The 26,504-nt window shown below is 41.9% G+C and overlaps 1 protein-coding gene across 1 annotated transcript; it reads right to left on the minus strand.

Annotated features, from left to right (window-relative positions):
• Positions 1–6,895: 6,895 nt before the first annotated feature.
• LOC106571350 (DBH-like monooxygenase protein 1 homolog) lies at positions 6,896–26,239 on the minus strand. The gene is made up of 12 exons (XM_045695657.1): positions 25,704–26,239; positions 24,025–24,171; positions 23,665–23,832; positions 23,369–23,452; positions 18,767–18,946; positions 18,520–18,622; positions 18,157–18,323; positions 17,723–17,914; positions 16,644–16,703; positions 12,184–12,326; positions 9,094–9,262; positions 6,896–8,850 (listed from the first exon to the last, which is right to left on the minus strand). Exons 1-12 carry the CDS (start codon positions 25,983–25,985, stop codon positions 8,704–8,706), a joined length of 1,842 nt encoding a protein of 613 aa, XP_045551613.1. The 5' UTR covers positions 25,986–26,239; the 3' UTR covers positions 6,896–8,703.
• Between the last annotated feature and the right edge of the window lie 265 nt (positions 26,240–26,504).

Here is a 26,504-nt window from a genome sequence, read left to right on the forward strand (position 1 = left end):
ACATACTGTACCACCTGCATAACATACTGTACCACCTGCATAACATACTGTACCACCTGCATAACATACTGTACCACCTGCATAACATACTGAACCACCTGCATAACATACTGAACCACCTGCATAACATACTGTACCACCTGCATAACATAATGTACCACCTGCATAATGTACAGTACCATCTGCATAACATACTGTACCACCTGCATAACATACTGAACCACTTGCATAATATACTGTACCACCTGCATAACATACTGAACCACCTGCATAACATACTGTACCACCAGCATAACATACTGTACCACCTGCATAACATACTGTACCACCTGCATAACATACTGAACCACCTGCATAACATACTGTACCACCTGCATAACATACTGAACCACCTGCATAACATACTGAACCACCTGCATAACATACTGAACCACCTGCATAACATACTGTACCACCTGCATAACATACTGAACCACCTGCATAACATACTGTACCACCTGCATAACGTATTGTACTACCTGCATAACATACTGTACCACCTGCATAACATACTGAACCACCTGCATAACATACTGTACCACCTGCATAAGATACTGAACCACCTGCATAACATACTGAACCACCTGCATAACATACTGTACCACCTGCATAACATACTGAACCACCTGCATAACATACTGTACCACCTGCATAACATACTGTACCACCTGCATAACATACTGTACCACCTGCATAACATACAGTAACATCTGCATAACATACTGTACCACCTGCATAACATACTGAACCACCTGCATAACATACTGTACCACCTGCATAACATACTGAACCACCTGCATAACATACTGTACCACCTGCATAACATACTGTACCACCTGCATAACATACTGTACCACCTGCATAACATACTGTACCACCTGCATAACATACTGAACCACCTGCATAACATACTGAACCACCTGCATAACATACTGAACCACCTGCATAACATACTGAACCACCTGCATAACATACTGTACCACCTGCATAACATACTGAACCACCTGCATAATATACTGAACCACCTGCATAACATACTGAACCACCTGCATAACATACTGAACCACCTGCATAACATACTGAACCACCTGCATAACATACTGTACCACCTGCATAACATACTGTACCACCTGCATAACATACTGAACCACCTGCATAACATACTGTACCACCTGCATAACATACTGAACCACCTGCATAACATACTGTACCACCTGCATAACATACTGAACCACCTGCATAACATACTGAACCACCTGCATAACATACTGAACCACCTGCATAACATACTGTACCACCTGCATAACATACTGTACCACCTGCATAACATACTGAACCACCTGCATAACATACTGTACCACCTGCATAACATACTGTACCACCTGCATAACATACTGTACCACCTGCATAACATACTGAACCACCTGCATAACATACTGTACCCCCTGCATAACATAATGTACCACCTGCATAACGTACAGTACCATCTGCATAACATACTGTACCACCTGCATAACATACTGAACCACCTGCATAACATACTGTACCACCTGCATAACATACTGTACCACCTGCATAACATACTGTACCACCTGCATAACATACTGAACCACCTGCATAACATACTGAACCACCTGCATAACATACTGTACCACCTGCATAACATACTGAACCACCTGCATAACATACTGTACCACCTGCATAACATACTGTACCACCTGCATAACATACTGTACCACCTGCATAACATACTGAACCACCTGCATAACATACTGTACCACCTGCATAACATACTGTACCACCTGCATAACATACAGTACCATCTGCATAACATACTGTACCACCTGCATAACATACTGAACCACCTGCATAACATACTGTTCCACCTGCATAACATAATGTACCACCTGCATAACGTACAGTACCATCTGCATAACATACTGTACCACCTGCATAACATACTGAACCACCTGCATAACATACTGTACCACCTGCATAACATACTGAACCACCTGCATAACATACTGTACCACCAGCATAACATACTGTACCACCTGCATAACATACTGTACCACCTGCATAACATACTGTACCACCTGCATAACATACTGAACCACCTGCATAACATACTGAACCACCTGCATAACATACTGAACCACCTGCATAACATACTGAACCACCTGCATAACATACTGTACCACCTGCATAACATACTGAACCACCTGCATAACATACTGAACCACCTGCATAACATACTGTACCACCTGCATAACATACTGAACCACCTGCATAACATACTGAACCACCTGCATAACATACTGAACCACCTGCATAACATACTGTACCACCTGCATAACATATTGTACAACCTGCATAACATACTGTACCACCTGCATAACATACTGAACCACCTGCATAACATACTGTACCACCTGCATAACATACTGAACCACCTGCATAACATACTGAACCACCTGCATAACATACTGTACCACCTGCATAACATACTGAACTACCTGCATAACATACTGTACCACCTGCATAACGTATTGTACTACCTGCATAACATACTGTACCACCTGCATAACATACTGAACCACCTGCATAACATACTGTACCACCTGCATAACATACTGAACCACCTGCATAACATACTGAACCACCTGCATAACATACTGTACCACCTGCATAACATACTGAACCACCTGCATAACATACTGTACCACCTGCATAACATACTGAACCACCTGCATAACATACTGAACCACCTGCATAACATACTGAACCACCTGCATAACATACTGTACCACCTGCATAACATACTGAACCACCTGCATAACATACTGTACCACCTGCATAACATACTGTACCACCTGCATAACATACTGTACCACCTGCATAACATACTGAACCACCTGCATAACATACTGAACCACCTGCATAACATACTGAACCACCTGCATAACATACTGTACCACCTGCATAACATACTGTACCACCTGCATAACATACTGAACCACCTGCATAACATACTGTACCACCTGCATAACATACTGTACCACCTGCATAACATACTGAACCACCTGCATAACATACTGTACCACCTGCATAACATACTGTACCACCTGCATAACGTACAGTACCATCTGCATAACATACTGTACCACCTGCATAACATACTGAACCACCTGCATAACATACTGTACCACCTGCATAACATACTGAACCACCTGCATAACATACTGTACCACCTGCATAACATACTGTACCACCTGCATAACATACTGTACCACCTGCATAACATACTGTACCACCTGCATAACATACTGTACCACCTGCATAACATACTGAACCACCTGCATAACATACTGTACCACCTGCATAACATAATGTACCACCTGCATAACGTACAGTACCATCTGCATAACATACTGTACCACCTGCATAACATACTGAACCACCTGCATAATATACTGTACCACCTGCATAACATACTGAACCACCTGCATAACATACTGTACCACCTGCATAACATAATGTACCACCTGCATAACGTACAGTACCATCTGCATAACATACTGTACCACCTGCATAACATACTGAACCACCTGCATAACATACTGAACCACCTGCATAACATACTGAACCACCTGCATAACATACTGAACCACCTGCATAACATACTGTACCACCTGCATAACATACTGAACCACCTGCATAACATACTGTACCACCTGCATAACATACTGTACCACCTGCATAACATACTGTACCACCTGCATAACATACTGAACCACCTGCATAACATACTGAACCACTTGCATAACATACTGAACCACCTGCATAACGTACTGTACCACCTGCATAACATACTGTACCACCTGCATAACATACTGAACCCCCTGCATAATATACTGTACCACCTGCATAACATACTGTACCACCTGCATAACATACTGAACCACCTGCATAACATACTGTACCCCCTGCATAACATAATGTACCACCTGCATAACGTACAGTACCATCTGCATAACATACTGTACCACCTGCATAACATACTGAACCACCTGCATAACATACTGTACCACCTGCATAACATACTGAACCACCTGCATAACATACTGTACCACCTGCATAACATACTGTACCACCTGCATAACATACTGTACCACCTGCATAACATACTGTACCACCTGCATAACATACTGTACCACCTGCATAACATACTGAACCACCTGCATAACATACTGTACCACCTGCATAACATAATGTACCACCTGCATAACGTACAGTACCATCTGCATAACATACTGTACCACCTGCATAACATACTGAACCACTTGCATAATATACTGTACCACCTGCATAACATACTGAACCACCTGCATAACATACTGTACCACCTGCATAACATACTGTACCACCTGCATAACATACAGTACCATCTGCATAACATACTGTACCACCTGCATAACATACTGAACCACTTGCATAATATACTGTACCACCTGCATAACATACTGAACCACCTGCATAACATACTGTACCACCAGCATAACATACTGTACCACCTGCATAACATACTGAACCACCTGTATAACATACTGAACCACCTGCATAACACACTGAACCACCTGCATAACATACTGAACCACCTGCAATACATACTGAACCACCTGCATAACATACTGTACCACCTGCAATACATACTGAACCACCTGCATAACATACTGAACCACCTGCAATACATACTGAACCACCTGCAATACATACTGTACCACCTTCAATACATACTGAACCACCTGCATAACATACTGAACCACCTGCATAACATGCTGCACCACCTGCAATACATACTGAACCACCTGGATAACATACTGTACCACCTGGACAACATACTGAACCACCTGGATAACATACTGTACATGTTTTGGAATTTTTTGGGGGGCAGTCTTGTTAAAATAGTCTTATCAAGTAAAATCTAAATCAACATTTAAAATGTTATACATCTCTGTAGTTAGAGTTTTAGTTGGAGCTCATTCGTTGCAGATGTGTCTCTCAAAGCTATTTGTGGCTGAGAATGGGCAGAGGAAAGAAAAGGTCAAGGTTTTCTGAGAACTCGGATTGGAAAGTCCACTTCAAGGGCCCCAATGTTATCTATAATCCACCAGACAGGATTACTTTGCTCAGTCTAATTTGGTCAGAAGTTAAATATTATTAGGTGCAATTATTACAGGTTTATTTACTGTTCATTTGAATTAGATAAAGAACACCAAAAGACCAATGTTATATATATACAGTATATACAGTATATATATGTGTTGTCAGATGGACAGCCAAACAAACAATACATATTTTCTAGCCTACACTGTGTACAATTGATGATGTCTGTAGTAGATACATGTCTTGTTTTGCCATTTTCCTGGCTGGCCCCATACTGCTTGATTGAGTAATTTGTTTTATGTCCTTTTCAATTCCCTGCTGCCCTTGCCTCATCCTGTGCTAAGCAGCATCAAAGAGAGAAAGGCCAAGACAATCGCTCATTTGTTTCCCACCATATCCTCCAGCCAGCCAGGAGAAAACTGCACCTTCTGTAGTAGTAGACCTGTCAGGTTCTTGTCTTATATAAGCATGTCTCCGTGGCTTGAGGACCAGCGAATGCCATTTGAGGGGAGTGCCAATTGTTGATTGTGAGTCTGCTGCTGTAAAAGGTCCAAGGACAGGAGGAGGAATGGGATAGGATGGGTAAAGGTCATTCCCTGGTGGTTTGGCCAGATGGGTATATTTACACACTACCCACAGCAGTCTTTCTATGAGGCCTTGAGAAATGACACTTGTCAGAGTCTCTCTTACTAGCCTCCTCTGGGCTCAATAATAATTGCTTTGTCACAGGAAGAGTAACCAATGGTCTCCCAAACATGTCCAGAGGGTTCCTGGCCCTCCAGACTGATCACGAAATTGAATAAAACGCTTCCATGCAGCTCCCAGACAGGGGGATTGGGTGTGTCTGTATCTGAGACCAGGCTGAGACATACTGTACATGATGGATATGTTATGAGGGATCCGTGTGTTTACATCCAAAGATTTGTCAGCAAGTCAAATCCAGTGTAGGATAGAGCTCCTAATAAAAATGTGAATTGGCAGGCATCCTGGGCCAAGACCTTGTATTACACAGTCTGACCTAAAGGAGACTCACTGAGCATAGACGTCAGTTTAAAGTCTAGTTTTGACATACATTTGGTTGAGTTGTCAACAGATGTGAATTCAAGAAAAAATGTCACGTCATTGGATGTAGGTTAAAGGTTGGGTGAAAAAATGCCGGAATGTCCTTACGTTGAAGACTTTTTGCAAATCCAATCAGTTTTCCACGTTGATTCAACGTCATCACATTCATTTTATGGGTTGAAATGATGTGGAAAAAACATTAATTCAACCAGTTTCTGCCCAGTGGGGATGTCATCCTTTTGATATTGGTTTTAAATAATACACAAATTACAAGGCTTTCTATGGAGGATCAGTGTCTGCAATGTTTTGATGCAATAAGATCAAGCTCACACTCAGTGTAGGTTTTGAGGATGTGGTGCAGCAATTTGCTAGTGAATACTGACCTCTGCTGGATGCTTTCGGAATTGATATCTGGAATCATTTGGACCTCAAAGAAGCATTGTGCTGGTCTACTCAGACAGGACTAGCTTTGAGGTCAATGAAAAACATCTGCTACTGGTAATTGTATATGTACAACACTGACATAATGACATTCAGGACAGAAGCAGCAGCAGTAGCAACAGAGGAATCAGCCTTAGGAGCAAATTGAATTTCATCTAACACAATCATTGGACAGATTACACCAATCTACTCTGATGCACCACAGTCACATCCTTTATTCAAAACATGCACCATCTTGAGAGTGGCTCTTTCATGTCCCATGGCATTTGACAAGGGCATCAAATTCAGGAAAACCAAATAACTTTGCAATGCTCTTACATGGTTCCCCACCTTGCAACAGGAGCAGTCCTCAATGACTGCTTATCCTCAGGGAATCCTTAATTAACTTGGATTTCTTGTTTGTTATATAAAAAATGTCCTTAAATATAGGTGGTCTTGATTTGCCAGTTTTGAGAGAGGTCGGATGGCTACTATCTCATACTGTTGTTATACTATGGTATCACCTCGATGTTAGGCACCACTGACACATAGAGGAAAGCTGGACCAGAATCCTACACTCCTAGAAAAAAAGGGTTCCAAAACGGTTCCCCGGCTGTCCCCATAGGAGAACCACTGTGGTGCTACCCTTTTTGGTACTAGGTAGAAGAACCCTTTTGGGTTTCATGTAGATCCCCTTTTCACAGAGGGTTCTACGTTGAACCCAAAAGGGTTCTCTTATGTGGAGAGCCAAATAACTATTTTAGGTTCTAGATGTCACTTTTTGTTATAAGTGCAGAACACAGACAGAATAACTGTTGGACAGAGAGGTAGCCCAAGGGGGAAAAAAGTCATGTTTTCACCCATGACTATCTCAAACAATACATCAGTCCCACACTGCAGATGGTGGCAAATTCAAAACAGCTAAGTCCATCCCCTGTGAGAAAACTGCCTTTTCATAATAATCCAGCCTGACTAGAAGCCTGACTAGAGAAACAAAACACTTAATAACCTGGTAAAAGACAATGATGGCAATACATTTTCATAATGGTCCCATGTAATCTAATAATTCACATACCTTCTTTTGCGTCCCTATCCTACTGCTGTATCCATTAGATTAAATATACATCCATTCATCCATCCAAATATTCATGCATTGTCATCCACGTGGTCTGTAAATAACACAATATTCCATATTCCATGACTCTTCTCTCCAACCACCTAACACATGCAGAAAAGCAAGAACGAGACCTTCCTTTTTGACCTGTTTCTGACGATATGGGACGTTGGCACATTAGAGTTAGTCAGTCAGAGTAATCGCTGTAAATCGGACTAGCGGTGCTGGTGGCCCTGTGGCCTTAGGGAGAGATGTTCCTAGCGGTACCAGGGAGCCCAAGGCCATAACAGTGGCCTTACAGTACTGAAACACCCCCTGAGCTGCCACAGGATAATGGGATCAGGGAAATCATCTATTACTATGTTTCTATGTAGACTTGTCAAGTAATGTACTCAGGTCTAGAGAATTCCAATCATAGGCTATGAAGAACGCATCATGAGCAATACTAGCAAAAGGGTCTTGTCTTACACTCAAAATAAATAACTAACAACCCAAACTTGACCGTAGGTAATACTAATAAGTACAAAATAAAACTCTTTAAACATGTATTAACTTTTGGACACACAGAATATAAAAAGTATGGTTTATACATGTATATATTTAGACAACAACAAAACATTTTTCCAACATGTGAACTTCAGCTCATCCGATGGAAGATTGCTTATAATAATTCACACTCCGATAACTCCGATCGAGTCAGAGAAGTCATTCTAGAACCATCTTCTATTGTTGCTGATCAAGGACTGAATTTGCATTCAACAGACACCCCAATAACACATAATGAATGGAGAGGGCGGAGAGATTCTAGGAACGTCTTCTTCAGTCAAACGACTTCTTCCACGGCCGGTGTGAGAGAGTGAGTGGTGTGATTCACACAGTGGTCTGGCTATAGACTAAAGGCTTTAGCAGATCTGGACTATAGAGTATGTGAGGCACATGGTAAAGAGTAGAACCACTCCACTGTGTGGCTCTGAGGCAGAACGGCACACCATGGAGGGAGGCTTGACTTCAGACTTCACCTCTGGTGGTGACACCATGGTCCCTTGAATCTGGAGGGGGAACGAAAGAGAGGGACATATGTATAACTATGAAATACAGTGAGGAAGATTACTATTTAAAACACATTCAATCATATATTATACAGTCGATTTTAAACTAATAAGTGATCAACATTTATATAAATCAACATCCCAGAAGAGTGAAAGGACACAGATTCTTTGGTTCCCTCTGGTTCCCTAGTCAGTGACTAATTGAAAGCACTACATCAACCCCAGCCCTGACTGAACACTCACCGACCACTCGTCCTGCCCCCACCTGGAGCAGCGCACATTCATGGGCAGCTGTAGAACCATCTCGTTGAAAGACTTCCCTCTGTTCTTCGACCACCTGTACTTGTCCATGGCCTCTGTGAAGGAGAGGTTGCTGTACTTCTTTGGGCTCTTGATGATGAAAGGCCAGGTCCTTTGACAGAAGAAGAATATACATTAAGTGAAAGGTCGAATGTAAAAGGAAGAATGTAAAATGTAGAGTATTTACCATACACATGCTGATGCACAATATATCAGTCACTGTATTCATGTACAGTGCACTGTAAAGTATTCAGATCCCTCCACTTTATGAACATTTTGTTACGTTACAGATTTATCCTAAAATTGATTAAATAATTTAAAAAAACATCAGTCTACACAAAATACCCTCTAACGACGAGGCGAAAACAGGAAGAAGAAAAAAATGTTGTACAGTTATTAAAAACCAAAAACAGAAATACCTTATTTACATAAGTATTCAGACTCTTTGCTATGAGACTCGAAATTGATCTCAGGTGCATCCTGTTCCATTGATCATCCTTGAGATTTTTCTACATCTTGATTGGAGCCCACCTGTGGTAAATTCAATTGATTCGACATGTTTTGGAAAGGCACCTACAGTACCTGTCTACAGGATATAAGGTCCCGCAGTTGACAAAACCATGCCAAGAGGTCGAAGGAATTGTCCGTAGAGCTCAGAGACAGGATTGTGTCGAGGCACAGATCTGGGGAAGGGTACCAAAACATTTCTGCAGCATTGAAGGTCCCCAAGAACACAGTAGCCTCCATCATTCTTAAATGTAAGAACCAATACTCTTCCACCAGAATTAACAATACGGTGTGCCAGGAAACATTGTGTGTAGATTGAGGAGGGGAAAAAACAATATTAGAATAAGGCTGTAACGTAACAAAATGTGAAAAAAGTGAAGGGGTCTGAATACTTTCCGAATGTACTCTACAATATTCAAAATCTTTACAATTTATGTTCAGAATGAAAAACAGCAGCTGCTAACTAAATCCTTCCAAAAGCATTTCCATGAGGAAGACATTAGGGAAAGTGGGACTGCTGTTTCCTGCTAAGGCCAGTTTTTGTTTATAGAAGGTTGGTGTTCCTCTTCATGACAAGGCTTTTTGGAATAAAAGGAGTGTAGCCATGCTGTAATAGCAGGAAGAGTAAACGCACTCCAGCAGCCCAACCCATCAAATACACTCTCATTTCCAGGCCTTTTTTACAAACTATTCTCAGGTCTAAGGTCTCGCTTACACAACTTACCACTCAGGGGCATATGGACAGGAAACACCATGGACACATTACATACATTTACATTTTAGTCATTTAGCAGACACTCTTATCCAGAGCAACTTGCAGTAGTGAATGCATACATTTCATACATTTTTTCCCCGTACTGGTCCCCCGTGGGAATCAAACCCACAACCCTGGCGTTGCAAACACCATGCTCTACCAACTGAGCCACACAGGACTTCCTTAAGTGATGCTACCTACAGTAGCATCAGTTAAGGAATAGGTTGCACTGTTTCTTTAATTTACTGACATACTGACAATGAACTGACTTGTACGTAATCTAATGATTACATGAAGTAGATTGATGTTATGTTTCAGGATTTCACATCTGCTTTTGATGCTATTGTCATTTTATTTGCATAAAAGCAAAGATGGAAAAACTTAATGGTAAAATTATGTTTCACTAAGCATGCTACCATCCAGTTTTCATGCAAGTAAAGTCATACAGTATAAAAACAGGACAGCTGTGATAGAAACAGGACGTTTCAGTACAATTTTATAAATATCTACAGATACTATGTTTATTGGACATCGTGGGTGTCGGTAAAATGTATTATGCGAGAAATAGCAGTGGAAACGCCTGTACGCGCAAATACTGATATAATAACCATTACATGAAAGCAAACTTGGAGTCACACGATGATATCAAAGATTTGTATAAGATGATATGGAATGTGGTCCTCCAACTACGACTCAGGAAACCACACAGTTTATTAGGCTACAGATGAAGTGGGTGTTGAAAGTGCGCGCTATGAGCTTGATGCTCCCTTCCAATAAATACCGAGGGTCTTATCTGTTGACATGATGATCGATGCTTGACTGCCGTTTGACAAATACAAATATTCTCGTGCATCCATAATATTGTCATCATGTAGACTAGCCCACCCTCACTTTGTATGTGAGCTGTTGCCTAGAACGCATGTGCCAAAACCAGAGTAGGCAGATTTGCTATTTAACGCAACAGTTTTTGTGACAAAACTATCGGTTGAACTTTAGATTTTTATTCGGTAATGAAAACTTAAGCAAAAATTTAAATTTTGTGTGCACTGTCATCATGCACAGATTTTTCTCTACAACAAGTTAGTTTGGTGGAAACACCACTAGAGGGAAAATGCGTATATTTTCTTTATTCAGATTGTTGAATATTCCCATGACAAATTGTCACCAATTGAATGGGAATCTAGCTACAGAGACAAACATTGTGCATTGTCTAATTTAAATGGATGAACAATATGTTATTTTGAACAAAATGAATGGAATGCAAGAGCAAAAACATAGAAAGGAAAACAAACTATTGCTTTATATATCTTGCTGTCAAATTCCAGCATGCTAACTGGTAAAACAAAACAGAACCATCTAAAACAGGAAAAAGAGTAACACTGTGCTCAACTTCAGATGTGCTCCACATGTTGACCCCACTGGGCTAGTGTGACTATGAGCTCTTTGGGACTATACCCCATATTCCTCTGTCCTTTCCTCCTTCCTATGACATGCAATCTCTTTGTCCCATAAACCTCTTCCAGTCGTTCCCCTATTCTCTCTCCCAGGCCTGGGGGAACATATGTATTTAATCTCTCTCTATAACATGCAGTAACTCATTTGGAACATAACTTCTCCATGAGAATGCATTGTGTATGACCTTTGACATTTGTAAGGTGCTCCAGGCAGAGAAAACTCTTCACCTAAAAATGATCTTCCCCAATTGGTGTTACAGGTTCCAACTTGAACCGCTACATGGGTATTGCAGTCGCAGTACAGAGCCTCTTACTTACGTGGCAGGCATCTGGATCTCTTTGACTCCGATGAACTTAAGCTGCCCGTTGATCTCAGGGAGGCTCTCACACCTGGTCAGGTTCACTCTGGGATAGTAGAGCAGGTAGGACAGACACATCTCATCCCTGGTGGTCAAACCACCCTGAGGGAACAGCCAGAGGGAAAATCATCTAGAAATCAAGTGGTTAAGAGCATTGGGCCAGTAACCGAAACGTCACTGGTTCGAATCCCCAAGCCGGCAAGGTAGAACATTCTGCCGTTCTGCCCTTGAGCAAGGCAGATAACCCCCACATCAACTGCTCCCTGGGTGCCGATGATGACGATTAAGGCAGCCCCCACACCTCTCTGATTCAGAGGGGTTGGGTTAAATGCGGAAGACACATTTCGGTTCAATGCATTCAGTTGTGCAACTGACTAGGTATCCCCCCTTTCCCTATTCTGTATACTAAATACCAATACAACAGATACATTAAAGGTTACGTATACTCAGCCTCCTCTAGCCTTTTGCGGGCCCTAAGTGAGATTTGGTTGCCCTCCCCCCACCTCGCAGGCATTTTAGTGGCCTCCCTCTTGGCGGAGGAGCGAACATTTAGCAGTTTTAATGCTAATTTCCAACAATTCTACAAAATGTTCTATGGGGTGGAGAGAAAATGTTGCTGTTCTAAAGCTAATTTTCTGAAATTGTACACATTTTGCCTTGGCTTATGCCATGTTCATACAATATCTGGATGACTAACAAAATCAATGGGTCCCCTGGAGGTCGGTGGACCCCTGGAGGTCAGGGCCCCTGGGCATGTGCCTTTCCTAATTCAGCGATGAAGGTTTAGATAGCTGGCTAGACTTATAATCCTTGCAGTTTTATAAAATGTTAGCTGACATGGGATAATTGAGTGATTGTCAGTGACTGACATGACAAGAGAAAAACTGCTGATGCACAACCAAATTACAAAATTGCACCTTGTGTATTCCAGTATGCTATCTCTCAACAATAAGAAATGTTGTTTACAATCTCATCTACAAAATTATGGTGGGGGGGCTGCTGGGGTCCTACGCACAGCGTGTAGTCTGCACCACTGCCTTTACTGTTATCAAATTACACTTCTATTTTATTCTATTTAGTCCCACAACAACATTCTTCTGCAAATACATGGATATCTGTGTAACAATCATGAACCTTAACAAACACTAAGATTTGGCACCAGGGTCCTTGTAAACCACTAAGAAATCATGAAAATCTGTTCTGAAAACATGTGACTGATATAGATTAAGTACCACTTCAGGCTGTATTATGTCTAACACAAAGCTGATACAATAACAGTGCCTTGTGGTGACAAAGCTGTAATGGAATAAAATTCTGTTTTATATTGTTCCAGAATAACAATTGGTTGGCATGTTTACTCCTGAACAGTAGAGACTAACCCTAGAAGAGAAGAAGCCCCGTTTTACAACTGTAGTCATCAGTCATTTGTTCGTTTGATGTCTCTGTAAGAAACGATGCCAGTAGCTGCAAACAACTATATAACCAAGATCCCACCTGTGGTCCTGGGGGGGTATCTGCAGACAGATTGTCTGTTCTTGGCTGAACAGTCTTTAACACATACAGTACAGTGCCGTGAAAAAGTATTTGCCCCCTTTCTAATTTTCCCTACTTTTGCACATTTTTGATACTGAATGTTATCAGATCTTCAACCAAAACCTAATATTAGATTAAGGGAACCTGAGTGAACAAATAACACAACAATTACATACATATTTCATTTATTTAATAAACAAAGTTATGCAACACCCAACGCCCCTGTGTGAAAAAGGAATTGGCCCATTATACTCTATAACTGGTTGTGCCACCTTTAGCTGCAATGACTCTAACCAAACGTTTCCTATAGTTGTTGATCAGTCTCTCACGTATCTGTGGAGGAATTTTGGCCCAATCTTCCATGCAGAACTGCTTGAACTCAGTGATATTTGTGGGTTTTCAAGCATGAACTGTTCATTTCAAGTCCTGCCACAACATCTCAAATGGGATTAGGTCTGGACTTTGACTAGGCCATTCCAAAACTTCAAATGTGTTGCTTTTTAGCCATTTTCATGTACTTGATTGTGCGTTTTGGATCGTTGTCTTACCGCATGACGCAGCTGCGCTTTAGCTTCAGCTCACAGATGCATTGCCTGACATTCTTCTGTAGAATTCTCTGATACAGAGCAGAATTCATTAGATTTAGTAGATTTGGATAGAAAACACTCTGAAGTTTCTAAAACTGTTTGAATGGTGTCTGTGAGTATAACAGAACTCATATGGCAGTCAAAACCCTGAGACAAATCCTAACAGGAAGTGGGAATCACTTTCAACCCTTTGCCGATGAAACACACCATGAGTTAGGATTCATTTAGCACTTCCTAAGGCTTCCACTAGATGTCAACAGTCTTTACAAAGTGGTTTGAGTCTTCTCCGGTAAAAACTGACCGAACGAGAGGCCTGGAAAGTTTGTCATAGAGGGAGGGCCATTACTACTATGACGCGCGTGCCCGTGGGTACTTTCTCGTTCCGAAACGTTTAATAAGACAAAGCAATCGTCCGCCTTGAATATTATTGAAGTTCTGATTGAAAAAGGCCCTAAAGATTTATGTTATACAACGTTTGACATGTTTGAACGAACGTAAATACATTTTTTTTGCACATTCGTGAGGACAAGTCCCGCGCGCTTCGTATATTATGAGTAGCCTTCGGAACGCGCCAACAAGAAGGAGCTATTGGGACATAAATTATTAACTTTTTCGAACAAAACTACATTTGTTGTGGACCCTGGGATTCCTGGAAGTGCCTTCTGATGAAGATAATCAAAGGTAAGTGAATATTTACAATAGTATATTTGATTTTAGATGAGTCCAAGATGGCGCTAACCTGTATCACCTAGCCTATTTTTCTGAGCATAGCACCTCGTTTATTGCAAAGTGTGATTTCCCAGTAAAGTTATTTTTAAATCTGGCAATGCGGTTGCATTCACGAGATGTTAATGTATAATTCTTTGAATGACAATATTATATTTTACCAATGTTTTCGAATAGTAATTTTGTAAATTGTAGCGCTGATTCACCAGAAGCATTTGAGGGAAAATATTTTCTGAACGTCATGCGCCGATGTAAAATGCTGTTTTTATATATAAATATGAACTTTATCGAATAAAAAATACATGTATTGTGTAACATGATGTCCTAGGAGTGTCATCTGAGGCGATTGTCAAAGGTTAGTGCTGTATTTAGCTGTGTTTTGGGTATTTGTGATGCGTGCTAGTTGCTTTGAAAATGGCAGTGTGATTATTTTTGGCAGGGTACTCTCCTAACATAATCTAATGTTTTGCTTTTGCTGTAAAGCCTTTTTGAAATCGGACAACGTGGTTCGATTCAGGAGAGGTGTATCTATAAAATGGTGTAAAATAGTCATATGTTTGAGAAATTGAAGTTATAGCATTTATGAGGTATTTGTATTTCGCGCGACGCGATTCCACTGGCTGTTGACTAGGTTAAAGCAGTTCTGCATGCAAAGGTGGGCCAAAATTCCTCCACATTGATGTGAGAGACTGCAACCAAATGCTTCCTGTAGTTGTTGATCAGTCATTGCAGCTAAAGGTGGCACAACCAGTTATTGAGTTTAAGGAGGCAATTACCTTTTCACACAGGGGCATTGGGTGTTGCATAACTTTGTTAATTAAATAAATATGTTGTGTTATTTGTTCACTCAGGTTCCCTTAATCTAATATTAGGTTTTGGTTGAAGATCTGATAACATTCAGTATCAAAAATATGCAAAAGTAGAGAAAATCAGAAAGGAGGCAAATACTTTTTCCCAGCACTGTATGTCTGAAAGTATGAACCAAGAGGTTCATGCAGGGGAAACACAACTCATTTCTATTACCGGTAAGTACATAACACTAAATTCCATTCCATTTAAGTATACTAATTCTACTGATCTATTAATTTGTAATTGTGTAACAGGAATGATAACATCCTTCTCTGTAATTTTTCTTCAAAGGTAAGAATGGTTCAAAAACAATATGGGCTTTGTGTCCATCTTATGGTACATCTGAAGTCAAAGCAATAACCCCATAACTCTACCCTCAAGGGTTGTGTAATCTTGTTATGAACATGACCATTTTTGTTCCGTACTGCAATCAACCAAATCATCAAATAATCAAATCATAGAAACACAGAGACAGATTTGAAGCTCAAATAGGCTCTGCCTGAGGAACAATAGAACACATGTAACAATTAGGTGATCTCTGTAAACTCACATAAAACAGATCATTAGGAAGAAACCACATCTTAAGGATGAGCTGGATTCACCATGTCAGAGCTGACAGCTCAGTTTCAAAGGCCCCATAAAAGCAAAAGGAAGAAAATAATAGAGAAAGCTGGCAAAATAAGTATTCATTTATCCATGTGGATTGTGAGTAGTGCATTCTTACCCAGGTCATGTTTTGTCTGTCTTTTGTGGTGTACTTGCATTCTGTGATCAAATTGTCACCCTGAAAAGAAAGATTAAAATCAAGGCTCTTCTGTGGTTGTGAATTTAGAACACCACATCAAACAAAATTGTGTTTTCATTAAAGTACATAATTACGATAACACTAAAGCTGTCACGACTTCCGCCGAAGTCGGTCCCTCTCCTAGTTCGGGTGGCGTTCGGGGGTCGACGTCACCGGCCTTCTAGCCATCGCCGATCCACCTTTCATTTTCCATTGGTTTTGTCTTCCCTCACACCTGGTTTCAATTCCATCAATTACATGTTGTGTATTTAACCCTCTGTTCCCCCCATGTCATTGTCCGGAATTGTTTCTTGTAGTGCTTGTGTACGTTATGCTGGTGGATACCGAGTTTTGTTTGACCCATTCATTGATTGTTCTGTTTACGGTGGTTTTTATGTTTATTAAACGACACCGTTGTAAATCAGTTTTCGCTCTCCTGCGCCTGACTTCTCTGCCGCCAGTACGCACCCCGTTACAAAAGCAGTAATATACAGTACAAGGAGGCGTGATTTCCTGTGGTTTTAGCATGGCTATGCTGCGGTCGAAGGTACGAGGCAACAGCCAAAAGATGAACTTCTAATTATGTCCTGTATCTATGTAGGTGGATCAAAGTCATGCAATCATCAATCATTACTGTTCATCACAGGGAGGGGAACATGCTTCAACCTGCATGGCAAGCTCAAGTGGTAGATTTATATTCCCATATTTCCTACACTATTTAAAGGTAGACTCAGCTAAATGATGTTGCCACGAGCAGCACCACAGATATTGCGGTGAGTGATATGCAAGAATTCTCTCTCATGCGTCACACACAGTATCTGCGCATGTGCATGGGTTCGCTTCACGTTGTTAGAGCGTGGTAGGTACGGGATGAAAACAGTGGAGAAGTTTAGCCTTACTCTTCAACGCTCTTAGTTGTTGTGGAAATTGACCCACTATGCTGTTTACTTTGTGCACCTACATCATATCGCTGAGTCTACCTTTAACGTGTCAGCTAAACAGTATTTCAGAGTACCAACAGGTAACAGCAGCCTCTCGTCCTTCAGCAACTGGAACTCCTGGAAGTTGAAGTCAAACTCCTCGTCATGTGACAGGTGCTGCAGCTCCTCCTGTCCCCGGAAGTGTCTGGTTCTGATGGCACGGCCAGCTAGGTGAGCATGCATCAGAACAGCAAACACCCTCACTCCGCTGGGCATCTCCTGGCCTAGGGACTGACAGAGGAGCAAATAGATATTCTCTCACAGATGCAGAAAGTACTTTTTAGTTTAATTGCATTTTTGGATGACCACTGTTTTGGGCACATAGCAAGACTAAAATGGAGGCTTGTCACTGTTGGTGGTATAGCATAACAGTAATTTAACAGTGGATGTTTGACTCCTGTTGTTCCCTAGTGAAATGGGAATATCTGGCATCGCACCAGTTTGAAAGACTCCGTCATAGCTGGCTGTCTTACCTCCTGCAAACACTCGCGGGTACAGTGTCCCTCTGAGATGTACTCCTGCATGCCTGGAGGCAGCATGTGGTACAGACTCACCCACACACCTGTCTCTATCACTCCTGCATCATACTGACGCAACTCTGGGGTGTAGAACAGACGCAGGCCAGAGCTGTCCACCACTCCTGACAATGAAACAGTAATTTTACAATGAACAGGGTAACTGACTGTTGAACTGTAAAGTGCTGTACATATCACTTTGCCACACGCATGTGTATGGTGTGAATGGGTGAAATGGGAAAATTACAATAGAGTCAAGGCAGACAAGTCACATTCATTGTTTGTAATGCAACATGACGTGTCCTTGTGAGTGTACAATACCTTGTTGAAAGGCTGGGTTGTCATAGTGGACCTCCATCAGGACATAGACAGGGTCTATTGATGTGCCAATGGACAGTCCAACATGGGGTGGATAGGTGAACCCCTGTAAGGGTAGATTGAGAGGCATACTGAACATGTCAATAAGGAAGCTTACATGATCACTCTGATACATGGAAATACATGTGGCTAATGTAAAGTTTTATAACACTGAAATAAAAATGACTACAAATTTGAACCAATTGCCCACCTCACCACCAATGGCCCAGGCGAAGACTATCGTCTCACACGTGAGAAAGGAGTCAGGCATATTTGGATGGTAACATTCATGGCCAGCCTTGAGCTCACTCTCATTCAAGGTGCTATCACATTGATACAACAAAATGTGATGGACCAGGTTTTCATGGCCCCTTTGAATCAAAGGCTCAATCTGTAAACAAAAAGAAGAGGGAAGTAGTAAATGTGAGTGTATTCTAACCCCGGTGGCTTCTTTTGAATTGCCTACACTTGCCTTAACTTTTACTGCAGTGGGCTAAATCAGGGTCACACAGATTATTTATTGGTAGTCTTAAACAAATCTAATTCGAAACAAAACTATACACACACGGTTATGGGCTTAAAAAGAAGACGACACCTGTACCATGTCAGATATTAGTATTTTGAAATGTATTCAATTTTGAGTTTGCATCCCAATATTACACTTTATATACGTCACAGAAGACTGAAATATAACAAAACCGCTTGACATTGAAACACTAGATTTTGGGCGTTTATTAATGATAAAATAATAAATCATTCACAACATTCCACTCATGAGGCCAGTAGAGGTCTATTTAGTCATTTGACTGCAGGAAATGTCATAACATAAGTCGTACTCATCCTTAAAAATGTCGTACTGGAGAGAAGAGGACCAAAACGCAGCAGGTATGTGTATGCTCATCATGTGTATTTATTTACAGACTAAATGAACATCAAAACAACAAAACGAACTCACGAGAATGACCGAACAACCAACAGTCTGGCAAAGCATAGGCTCAACACAGAACAATTCCCCACAACCCCAAAGACAAACACACACACACCTATATAGGACTTCCAATCAAAGGCAACTATACACACCTGCCTTCAATTGGAAGTCCCAATCATCAACCCAACATTTAACAAACACAAACCCCCTGCCACATCCTGACCTAGACTAAGCAATACGCCCTCTGCTGGTCAGGACGTGACAGTACCCCCCCTCAAGGTGCAGACTCCAGGATGCACCTAAAAAAGAAAAATAAGAAAATCCCCAATACCCCAACAAAAAATAACCCCTAAACCATAAGGGAGGGAAGGGAGGGTGGCTGCCGTCAACGACGGCACTGTGCTACACCCTCCCTCCCCAACCCACCTATCCTGGAGGTGGCTCAGGTGCAGGCCGTTCCAGGCAGTCGGGCCACTCCGGCAGCTCGGGACAGTCTGGCCACTCCGGCAGGTCAGGGCAGTCTGGCCACTCCGGCAGGTCAGGGCAGTCTGGCCACTCCGGCAGGTCAGGGCAGTCTGGCCACTCCGGCAGGTCAGGGCAGTCTGGCCACTCCGGCAGGTCAGGGCAGTCTGGCCACTCCGGCAGGTCAGGGCAGTCTGGCCACCCCGGCAGGTCAGGGCAGTCTGGCCACCCCGGCAGTTCAGCGCAGTCTGACCTCTCTGACGACTGTTGACTGGCGGGCAGCTCTGACGACTGTTGACTGGCGGGCAGCTCTGACGACGACTGTTGACTGGCGGGCAGCTCTGACGACGACTGTTGACTGGCGGGCAGCTCTGACGACGACTGTTGACTGGCGGGCAGCTCTGACGACGACTGTTGACTGGCGGGCAGCTCTGACGACGACTGTTGACTGGCGGGCAGCGCTGACGACGACTGTTGACTGGCGGGCAGCGCTGACGACGACTGTTGACTGGCGGGCAGCTCTGACGACGACTGTTGACTGGCGGGCAGCTCTGACGACGATTGTTGACTGGCGGGCAGCTCTGACGACGACTGTTGACTGGCGGGCAGCTCTGACGACGACTGTTGACTGGCGGGCAGCTCTGACGACGACTGTTGACTGGCGGGCAGCTCTGACGACGACTGTTGACTGGCGGGCAGCTCTGACGACGACTGTTGACTGGCGGGCAGCTCTTGCCCCGTCAAACAGCCCTTGTGCCCCCCCCTAAAAAATTATTGGGGGTGTCTCTCGCTCTCCCTTACCTCGCCAGCCTTCTTCCGCTGCTTGGTCCATTGTTGGTGGGGAATTCTGTCATAACATAAGTCGTACTCATCCTTAAAAATGTCGTACTGGAGAGAAGAGGACCAAAACGCAGCAGGTATGTGTATGCTCATCGTGTGTATTTATTTACAGACTAAATGAACATCAAAACAACAACACGAACTCACGAGAATGACCGAACAACCAACAGTCTGGAAAAGCATAGGCTCAACACAGCACAATTCCCCACAACCCCAAAGACAAACACACACACCTATATAGGACTTCCAATCAAAGGCAACTATACACACCTGCCTTCAATTGGAAGTCCCAATCATCAACCCAACATTTAACAAACACAAACCCCCTGCCACATCCTGACCTAGACTAAGCAATACGCCCTCTGCTGGTCAGGACGTGACAGGAAAGGGTTAGACCTCAATTATATTGCTCTCAACCGTAGGAGTCACACAAGAGGGGATAAACAGGATTGGGTAGGCCCTGCTCACCTCAGGATGAAAGTAGTGAAAAATAAATGTAAATAAATACGTTTTTCCTCAATGGGCCTGGGGGACTCTAGCTTGGACTTAGAATCTGAGAAAAGCAGCTTGCTGCCTGCTGGGCAAACCGTGACATCATACTGTGAGGCCTCCTTTAAAATCAACTGAACACAAGACCAAAGCTTGGCCCATGAACACCGTATTAATATTTAGACATTCTTCCTACTTTTTCTCAAATGTATTTATTCATGGTGGAAGCAGCCGTGGTAGTCTAAGTTTGAGGTTGAGATTGTGCCATGAGAGAGGAAGGATAGCGCCTCTCTTGTTAGACGATTTGGTACACTGTGTAACAAACTCTGCCTTTATAGAACACTTTATAGGCCGCTTTCTCTGAATAAAGAACTTCATTGAATAGAATACATCTATCAAACTAAAATAAGCATGTCATGTAGACCGTTTTCAGGAAGTCTTGGAAGTCATAGAGTCATCTAAACAGGAGGTGAGGTTGTGGTGCCCAAGATAATAGAGGGTGGAGTGAGGTGGTGAACGACCAAATCCCACAGAGGGACGAAAGAGGTGGATGGAGGGTAGGGACAGAAACCGTGACTGAGAAAATATAATGGGAATGGGGTCTTTTTGAAGTGTCAATATATGATTATTGGTACAACGTGCACAGGGAAAATGAGATGGGCCTTTTAAACTTCTGTATAAATGCCTTAAAACCCCAAAAGAACAATAGTAGCGTTTCATCTCCACAGATGAATTGGAGGAGACAGTCCCATTCATATCACGCATAATAACAGATGTCTTACATACTGCCTCTCACTCACTGACTCACACATCATGCACACGCACATGAACACATCTGGAATGGATAACAATAACAATGTTTAATCACAACAGTCCGACTCCCACGTGGCATTTGGATACTGAAATGATTTCCCTTTTACTCTACTAATTCTATAAAGGCAACACCTTTAGCATCTTACATTATTTCTTCACGCAAAGAGCTCCTTCCAAAATAAGAGTTCACAACAATATCTGGGATATCTCACAACAGTTTGTGTTATGTATAGTGGAATCAGATATCCTCGGAGCCCTGCAGCTGTTAATAAGGGTAGGATTTTCCAGACCTTTTTTAACTAAGGGTAGAATTTTCCAGACCTTTCTTAAACTCCTCTGACAAATTGGATAAGGGCAGTGGAGCATATTTTTTTGATAGAATGGTGCTGGTGTTTCTCATTCTATGATCTAATTGTCATCATCAGAGTGGCAGATTGCAGAACAGAAGAGCCAGATTCATGTACAGTACAGTAAGCTGTGTGCTGGAGGGGGAGTAAGAGAAGAGAGAGCTTGCTATATTTATATCTTTCTGGCTCTTGTTCACTTAATGACTGAAGACTCTTTGTTTTGAGCTCAAGGATTCTAAAGTCAAAGAGGTCATAGCCATGGCAACTTTAAAAGCAACTCTCATGTTTTCTAATTGGCAGAAAAGTCCTACTGTAAGTGATATGACCAATGATAACACGATACAGTACAGAACTACTATTCCATACTATGTTAATAAAACTAAGGCCCTTTCGTAAAACATCAAAATCTAGTTTCAAAAGCACATTTGGTCTTTATGACAAATCCCACTAAGGATTAGAACAAGAAATGAATAAGGAATGTGCCATCGCAGCATTCTTTTGATTCTAAATTGTATGTGCTACCTCCTTTAATCAAGTGTGTTTTAAAGCTTTTTGGTTTCATACTAGTTCAATTATGTTTGGGACATATCATTTATATAATGGCTCATTTAATACACAATAGCAATTTGGAGCAGCAAACAAGCGGCAGGTGTGCCTCAGAGGTGGGAGAAATCTCCCCATGGGGGGAACCCACTACAGACGACTGCAATGAAAGAGGAGCCCATTCAGGCGACAGCAATGAAAGAGGGAGGCAGGCAGACAAATAAAAACTCAGAAATGATCCAGGTGAGATGCCTTTAAAGAAAGGTAAACAAGATGACTGCATGCTGACTGAACTGTAGGCTACTCCTTCCTCAAGGGAAAGCCTGTTGTCGATTTGGATAATTTTTCTGTGTTGTTAATATAGCTCAATGAATTCCAAGTCTGTACTTACTCTAATGATATGGTGCTTCTTCTGAACCTTCTGGATCTTAAATATCTGACACCAGTAGGTAGTGTCCTTGAATGGCACTGGCACCTATCTTGAGAGGAACAAACAGACAGAGAGACTGATACTGTATTTACTCTCCATAAAATTGGACTGATCATAAATCTCACACACTGCAAATACAGTCTCAGAGTACAAAAGGTCCTCTGAAGTAATAAAACCTAGAAGTGGTATCAAGTTTGTTTAAGAGACGGATAGTGGGTGAGAGAAGTAACCTTTTCTTCTCCAGCTGTCACACTTACGTTTATGTATTGCAAGTTGAAAAAGTCAATCTCAGAGGAAATATTAACTTTACTTCCTGGATCGAGTAGCCGCATACTCTTCCTCCCCCTGTTCACTCCATGGTACATCGGTCCTGACGGTCTCACATCCTCACTGTGGTAGGCCCATATTACCCTCACTGTGCTTTCCTGGGCAGACAATACACATACACATCTTCTATCTATAAGTGAATTTCAATTTTAAAATGCGGTAAGAAGTACTATGACACGTCGGGCATGAACTGACATTTAAACTAAAACACTCACACACGCACACATTCAAACTCGCAAACATCAACCTCCACATTTCCCATTGATAAAACATTTCCACCACCCACGTACCGTGATGTCCTTGTCACTTGTGTCACAGGTCAGGAGGTGCCTGCTGAAAGCCAGGACTGTGTGTGTACTGTTCTCCCTGCCATACTGCAGCCTGTAGTTCTGCTGCACATCTCTGTGCACTTTTCTGTTGGCGTCTGCAAAGTAATCCTGTTGAAAGCATGCCGGATAAAATACAACTGTCCTGTCTGCAATAACACTGTCCTGAACAAGGGGACAAGAGAGCCCTTCAATGTAAAAATACATTCATAGATGTAAATCACAAAACTTTGGGAGAACCAGTGTTCCAATGACACAATTGAAAGAGCATGGTAGATAATTGCATTACTTTGCTTAATTACTGATCTATTACTCTATTATTACATTAGCTAGGATCACGACTAGCTAAAGGACTATTACCACAGGACTATGCTTCATTTGTGGTTAACCAACTGTCTTGAGCCCCGTTTATACCTGGTACCAACATGCTTCCGTTGTCCTGATCTTCTCCACACTCTGATTGTGCCCACATTTTTAGACAGGTGTAGATGATTAAAATACGCATTGTGATCAGGTCTTCCTGACCACCTCCAGAGGTAGTCAGGCACGCTTTGTGGACAAACGCATCTGGACAGTGAAACCATTTAAATCATCATTATCCTACACTTTAAAATCATTGACAAGGTGGCCAATTGACTTATGCCATACTTTTGTGTGTGTAATATATGGTGTATATATTTGCAAACAGAAGCATCTAAAAAGCTAGTTTTCCTATTAAAGCTTCAGAAAATGTGTCTTATGTTCCGTGTCTGAAATGTAAAGGACTGTCTGTCAATATAAGTCTTAAAATAAATACAAATTATTTTGAAAGAATAGGAAATCTGGTCACAATGCAGACACAGTGGACGGATAACATACACATTTTAATACCATATGTAGACACATTTCAGAAAACGTGGGCACAATCAGAATGCGGACAAGATCAGGACACAGGACACGTTAGCACCAGGTATATACAGGGCTTTGTTGTGGCAACTGTCTGGCTGTTATGTCTTTGTCCTTATCACTGCCAAGCATTGCTTGTAAATACATGACAACAAACAACAACAACATTGGCACAAAACTACAGCTGCTGTCTCCTCATAGACCCTGACCCTCTGGTAACACAATAAGAAGGACTGTGTTAGATTGTGTGGCATCATTGCCAGATCCCTGAGGCACAGTGAGCTTCCTGTGATGTGTAGCAATATCCAGACCCTTTACCCTATTGGAGTCAATCCACGAGTGGCTGGCTGTGCCCCACAAAAGTTTACCATAAGGCAGTGGGGTCAGACTAACAGTAACAGGTATGGCCAATAGCTTGTTACATCTGATCAATAACCATAAATTCAATTTGGAGACTCTCAATTATTATTTAATCTACTTTTAGATCCAAAGTCGTGTATTTAGGAATACATGTCTCATCTAAATACATGGCTCTGGATAATACTATTTCATCAGGTAAACACCCCAAATATACCCAAGTGCCCTGTGAAAATAGCTAAACATAAATGTAATATAAATCATAATTTTCATATAGCTGCACAATTGAACTATGTATGCACTGTTAAAATTCCAGTGAAAGTAGCCCACCTCTCATGTGATAAAAAGCAAGGCATACCTTGCGTCACTTTCATTCTGTAAAACCCAGGTGAGTAACATACCTGTAGATACGGTGTCCCATCCGTGACTCCACCAATGACAATGTCAGACGACGCCATGGCACCGTTGGGAGATAGACCAAATCCTATATATCCTCTAGTTTCCACTTCTATTTCAAAATAAATAGTTCTCCGGTCAAACCTCCACTTTATATTATACTTCCCACGAGGGTCCAAAATAGTTGAGTGACTAAATCCACTCCCGTGTGTCAAAGTTGCGTAAAACCAAAAAGTTGTGAAGAAAACTATAACACTACTATATTTCGCAGGTAACATTGTGAACATTGACGAAAAAACAACTACAAACAAAAACAATATAATTGAATGTCGTTGTTTAGATACAAATTACGTTTCTTTAGAAGTGTTTGGTTTGAAAGTTGTACGCCGGCGACCAAGCACCACACTCATCTGCAAGGAAGCAGCTTCTCTCATCCTCTCACTAGAACTGTCGAAACTTGTGCTGGCCCCTTTGATCTTCATAGAGACACGTTCCACACTGCTACTCCTGTGGTCAGGCCTTACCTGGGGGTTTGTTGTGCATACAGGTGGCTGTCGCTGTAGGCAGTGCAGTATAGGACCGTGAAATGAAGGGGAAAGTGGGGTAAGTTGAGACATTGTTCACATTCTGCATCACTCTCAAGGGAAATATAGTATTCTTTCTAACAAAGACATCTAAATATATTTCAGGATGTTGTGCATCCCTGGAAATGATCAGAATTCATGTAAACAAGACAGTTTTGAAAACATAGCATGTCCAAAAAAAAAGTGGTTTCCTAGCACAACTTACCCCCGGTTAAATATTAA

Source organism: Salmo salar, chromosome ssa15 (genome assembly GCF_905237065.1).
Source record: "Salmo salar chromosome ssa15, Ssal_v3.1, whole genome shotgun sequence".
Taxonomy (NCBI): domain Eukaryota; kingdom Metazoa; phylum Chordata; class Actinopteri; order Salmoniformes; family Salmonidae; genus Salmo; species Salmo salar.

Excerpts from the sequence above, each read along its gene's own strand:
- LOC106571350 (XM_045695657.1), bottom strand. The coding sequence starts at position 25,985 with ATGTTCACAATGTTACCTGCGAAATATAGTAGTGTTATAGTTTTCTTC. Across the intron at positions 16,704-17,722 it reads ACGAGAGGCTGCTGTTACCT|GGTGACAATTTGATCACAGA; the intron begins GTTGGTACTCTG and ends CTTTCTTTTCAG. Across the intron at positions 8,851-9,093 it reads GGGGGCAGGACGAGTGGTCG|ATTCAAGGGACCATGGTGTC; the intron begins GTGAGTGTTCAG and ends TTCCCCCTCCAG.